Consider the following 6,053-nt stretch of genomic DNA (forward strand, 5'->3'; position numbering starts at 1 on the left):
GTATTTTTATGTTGTGTAGATTGCTCAAAGAGCACATACTACCAGTTGATAATGTGATGCCATATTCCCGAGAGGAAGCAAGAAAGATTTTGCAAAACTTGGGGATGGATTACAATTCGATCCACACTTGTCCTAATGACTGCATTCTTTTCAGAGGGGAATACATAGACATGGAGAAGTGTCCGAAATGTGGTTCCTATAGATATCGAGTAGATCTCCATGGAACAAAAATTCCGCAAAAGGTTTTGCGACATTTTCCTTTGCTTCCTCGCATCAAGCATTTCTTCGAATGTAAGTCCATGGCCGCCCTAGCATTATGGCATGATGAGAATAAATCTTCGGATGGTGTGCTACGGATTCCTGCAGATTGTGCAGCCTGGAAACATATAGATGGAACATGGTCGGATTTTGCCAGAGAAGCTTGGAATTTGTGCTTAGGCCTGGCTATGGATGGCGTAAATTCATTTGGTCAAAGATCAACATCTTACAATGTATGGCTCGTTGTCATCGTCAACTACAACATTGCCCCGTGGTTGACTACCAAGAAGGGGCACCTATGGCTAGGCTTGATTGTACCGGGGCAATATAAAGTGAAGAATATGGATGTGTATCTTCGTCCACTATTGGAAGATCTACAACAATTGTGGATTGGCATAGAAGTGGTGGATATGAGCTGACACACAGGTCGACGGAATGCTTTGATTAGAGGCATTCTAATGTGGACCATGCATGATTATCCCGGACTAATAGAATTCTCAGGTGATCTATTTATACTCCTCACTCAGACACTATAAATCTTGGTTTTTCTCAAGATGATCTATTATCACGTGTATACCTAGAGGGCTTCAAACAAGCGGATACATAGCATGTGTCACATGTGGACTAGACTGAATGCACGTAGGGCGCCCTCATTGAAGAAGAAAATCTACAAAGGTCATCAAGCGTATCTTCCAGAGAATCATGTGTTACACGACGGATTTTTGGGAAGAGAGCCATCGAGGATGTCTACACAAGAATGGTTCAAGCAGAAGGAGATCTGTGATGACGGATTGCCCCTAGGGATGAAGAGACTATCTCTATGGTATGAGTTACCATACTGGCCCCGACTCATGATCAATCACTTGCTCGATCCAATGCACATATTCAAGAATGTGGGTAATCTACTCATTAGGAAAAATGTGGACTCTCTTTGGTCCATATAGGATTAAGGTTAATTAGGCTCCATCCAATAGGAAGAGAGCAATGTATATAAGTCTAGAACCTAAGAAAGTAGAGAGAATAATAGGGTTGTCCACTCATTTATTGCTTTGTATCCTAGAGGGAGGTGGATGGGTAAAAGAGGGAGGGGAAAAAAGGGAGGGGGGGAGTGGTGGGTCCACAGATACGTTTTTGCAAAAACCCTAAAATTTCAAATTTTTTTTTAAAAAAATCAAAATATTCCATCCAAAACTCCCCCCAAACCTACCCTATGATCAAAAAGTCATTTTCTCACTCTAGAACCTTTTTTCCAAGACTCCTTTCCTCCATAGCCCCTTTCCATAACACAAAGCTCTCAATCTCTCTCTAGACTCTTACACATTCCTCCTTCTTCAAGCTCTCCATTACAACTTTAAGCTCCCACTCTCGCTCTAAACTGTCTCCCTCCTCCTTCCTCAAGCTCTCCATTGCAACTTTAAGCTCCCACTCTCTCTCTATACTCTGTTTCCCTCCTCCTTCCTCGAGCTCTCCATTACAACTGTAAGCTCCCACTCTCTCTCTAAACTTTGTCTCCCTCCTCCTTCCCCAAGCTCTCCATTGCAATTTCAAGCTCCCACTTAAGCATCCATGGCAAACAATGGTCAAAATAGACGCCCCAAACCCATCATTCAAAGTATGGTTCTCCACAACTCGAAGAATAAGGAGCAGCAATGGGAACCTCAGCTTTTTCAAGAAGGTGCGTCGGTCTACATGCAACCTTCCACAATCGGTCCCCATCGTGGTCCTGAAAGAACAAACGTTGATCTCCATTGGAAGGGAAGACTACTAGGCTTCAAGCAAGTAAGAGACAAGGGTACGGTGGCAATCGTTCAACATGTTTTCATGTTTGGACACATGCGTCTACGAGGGATCACCAACCCAAGGGATTTTCCTTGTAATTGTATGTCCCTTGCACTTCAATGGTTTTGGTGGTAACAAAAAAATGGACTTTTTACATCTCACGGACTGTTTTGTTTCTATGTAGATGTTTTTCCTTCTAGCCTTGTGGAGGAGCAACCACTCTCGTGCCTTTCAGGCACATTTACGGCCATGCATGCAAGTCTTGGGGATATGCTCTTCTCCAACACAACTTCATCAAACCTTGTACGAGAGAGGGTGTTCTTCTACACCCACAAGTACATTGTACCTACAGATGAGGAAGGCCACGGAGAGCTACAACCTTTGGAGGCTACAACCTTGCGTAGCATGGAGTGGCCAAAGCCAGATGCATTCATTGTAATGTCTTTGAAAGCCAAGACTGTAGCTTATGTGAGAGCATCATTAAAATTTGGAAAAGCCTCGCGTTCAGTTGGGCTAGGATGGTGTTGTCCTGGTCATGTCTTCGCTAGCATCTTTGGATCTTTGCTTTTCCATCATACAAATACTATGTATGTTTGCAAAGATCTACAATACGATACATTGGAAGCCATCCTTGGGGAGAAGTGGGGGTATCTTGAAGGACTTCACAACGGAGATCGCTTTCGGTGTCAGGTTGGAAGTTTCGGCATTGCTATCCATTTCATTAAGGTGCGCTCCACTCTTTACGTGCGATACTTCTATGAAAGGTGGATGTGCAAGCTTGGTGAATGGATTCCATTGCAATCCACCAATGCTACAATTGAGGTATTTGATATTGCAATCAAATTTTCGAGTGGTGCCGTTGAAACCGTCCAAGTGAACAAGCATTGGACATTGGCCAATGTGCGGGAGCACTTAGTAATAATGGGTTTAGAGCATCGAGAAGATACAAAATTTTGCATCGGACGACGTAAGGTGAATTATTTTTCTCTCTTAATTAGGTTATATTTATGTTTTTTTGATTATTCCCTGCTCTAAGTTGGGTATGCTAATTTATTTATTTTTTGCTAGATTGGTAGCCGCATGGAGAGCACGATTCAAATTGAAAAGGCGTGGACGACGGAAGAGAATTTGATTTTATCATTAGAGTAGTTATATTTTGTACTTAAATTTTTTATAATATCACAATTGTAAGTTCAAGCAGATGGTTGTATCAAATTTTGGCAATGCACATTATCTTAAAGTTGTAGTGATGTGTTTTTTGAGTTAAATGATTGTAATTTAGTTTGTAAGTTTTTTATAACTTCTTGTTATTTGTGTTACTTAATGAAAATTGTTTAATATTTTAATTATTGATTTTTTTTTTGGGAGGGGAGGGCGTGCTATATAAAGCCTCCTAAACCCTACCATTTTCACACTCTTTGCCTGTTCACACTCTCATTTGAGCTCCAACACTCTTTGCATTCCTACTTTAAGAGCTAGCATTATGGCATCCTCCTCCACCCCTCCCAAAGCCACGGCGTTACAACGCTTCCAAGCGTTTTTACAAACAACCGAGTGGCAACATCGTGACGATCTTCATAATTTCTTCACCCAATTGCCTTATGTGAATGCAACTATTCACCTAAACAGCCTATCTTAGAATTTTTTGAAATTTACATCGACAAGTATGCTGTACCAATTGTCGGACAAGGGGAATTATGGATTCCATGCTATTTGCTTCGCTACATACACAAAGGCGATTGGCCTTTCACCCAGCGACTTCAACGATTTTGTGTAATTGCGGGTGAGGCAGGTCAGTACATTGAAGATTCATGTTTGAAAAAGAAGAAGGTCGGCACCCAGTTTCTAAGTCGCTTGGCGACTTTTGTGTTTCTTCTTGCGAAGGAGCCTGAAAGATCTGATGGTGAGTTTGCCTCATTTGCGCCTTGGGGGTGTCGTGAAGGACACAAAAGAGCCCATTACAGCGCCCTGGGATGCAAGCAAAGAGGGAAATATTCTTGCCCTAACCTACCTAGGAGCTGTCATAGACGCCGCCAAATCCATGGGTGATGAGGGTGCAGAAGCATCCTTTAAGCCCGTTGCAAATGCGCCGGAGGAGACATTAACTCCGGAGGTTTTTTTTGAACACCCCTCTCCAATTGTGATAGATGGGGAGGAATATTTGTTTTTACATGATCTTGAAAAGACTTTTGACATCCGCATGGATGAGTATCTGTCCATCCTCTGTGCCCCTGTAGAGTCCTCTACCATTGACTCCTCTTCCGATCCTTTGGATCGAAGCCTCCTTCCCCTTGGAGAGAGTGTGGTAGATACAGTGGAGTTGGCAATGGTGGCGGTGATAGATGCACCACACTCATCTGTGTCAGAGGATGAGTTTATAGCTACACGCGCATTGCTTGAAGCCAAACGCAGTCCTATGCCTGTTCATATAGATGAACTTGAGAGTGTCGCTAAGGCTCCCAATTCATCTATTTCTCTTGACAGCAAAGGCATAAACGATTTTCTTTGTAGAATGTTGTGGAGCTGGATGAGCATGCAGGTCGGGGAGGAGATGGTAGGCACCAAGCTTTTGGGTGGCAGTCGTCTCTTGCGCATTACCTTGGCAAGCTCCCCCAGGACGGCTTTGCGATAAGCCACAAGGAGTACACTCCTTGTGGTAAATTTTGGGTGTCAATGATGAAAGCAATGAGCCGGATCCTATGCATGTCAACCATATCTCAAGCCTCCCAAGTTATATATCTTGTAAACAAATCTCTGGCCAGTGCTGCATTTGCGACACACATTTGTGGTCGTGTGCTTTGTAACGTGGCCTTAAGACAAGCTTTAGGTCTAAGCAATGTGGAACAAATTTCTTGGGATGTGCTGCACAAACAGCTTCCTTGCGCCCAAGAGCGCCGAGAAAACATTGCTCGCCATATCTTAGATGGCTCAAACAGTCAATAGATGCATAAATCTTGTAATTAACTCCTTCAAATATGTAATGAGATATATCACATCTTTGTACTTTGTTATTTCAAAATTCGAATGGAAATTGAATTTAACTGGTACTTTTCAACTTCTATATTGATTTTATTGTACGATAGATAGTATTTGATTGGTTCTATCTTGTGATACACTTGTGTAATTCTCTGAATCAAAATATAGAGTTTTTTTCAGTCCAATCTCCATCAATAAAAACATAATAACATTGTATTCTTATAATTTTGGTATAAATAAGCTTTAATTAGGCTGTCTACAAGCCTGCCGCAGAGGCGCGCGAGAAGTCAGATGTAACATTTACTTCTGAATTCTCGCGCGCCTCTCCGGTAGGCCTCTAGACAGCCTAATTAAAGCTTATTTATACCAAAATTATAAGACTACAATGTTATTTTGGTTATTCAATCAACCAAACTTGGTTGACAGTTCTTTTATCCACATCTCTCTCTCTCTCTCTCTCTCTCTCTCTCTCTCTCTCTCTCTCTCTCTCTCTCTCTTTTCCTCTCTCTAGTTAGCTTTACTTATCACTTAAAACAAATGTACACGACTCGTTATATTTGAAAAAGTCACGACTCGTTATATTTCAAAAAGATATCTTTACATTGGCAAAATTGCCTAAAAGTCAAATTCAATCTCTTTGTCCTCTGATTCGACGCGCAAGAGCTAAATCTTTGGGCAAGAGCTAAATCTTTGCGCAAGAGCTAAATCTTTGGGCATTATTGTCACCCGTTTGCATGAACAACACACAAGTTGGTGTCTTCAAAAATAGAAATTAGATGATATTCTGCTGCTTCTTGCAGAGCTTCTACGGCGATACCTTGAACTCGAAACTCCATTCAATAACTTTGCATGATCTCTTTTACCAAACGTGCGAATGGTGCCTTGCGTATGAGAAGGTCTGAAGTTTTTTGATAGTGACGAATCTCTTGCAATGCCTTTGGAATGTGTCACTTCACAGCAGGAGCCCGTTGTTGAGGGATCGTAGGATCTCGGACATGGGCCTTGCGAGGGCGAACCGTGAAAAACGTTTTCTTTTTACG

The 6,053-nt window shown here is 42.0% G+C and overlaps 1 protein-coding gene across 1 annotated transcript; it reads left to right on the forward strand.

Annotated features, from left to right (window-relative positions):
- The first annotated feature begins 299 nt into the window (after positions 1–299).
- On the forward strand, positions 300–5,354 carry LOC147442731 (uncharacterized). The gene is made up of 5 exons (XM_086529417.1): positions 300–345; positions 2,222–3,009; positions 3,980–4,150; positions 4,577–4,639; positions 5,265–5,354. The coding sequence occupies exons 1-5, from the start codon at positions 300–302 to the stop codon at positions 5,352–5,354; spliced, it is 1,158 nt and encodes a 385-aa protein (XP_086385543.1).
- The last annotated feature ends 699 nt before the right edge of the window (positions 5,355–6,053 follow it).

The sequence above is a fragment of the Adiantum capillus-veneris genome, chromosome 14, assembly GCF_014529385.1.
Source record: "Adiantum capillus-veneris isolate H3 chromosome 14, ASM1452938v2, whole genome shotgun sequence".
Lineage (NCBI taxonomy): Eukaryota > Viridiplantae > Streptophyta > Polypodiopsida > Polypodiales > Pteridaceae > Adiantum > Adiantum capillus-veneris.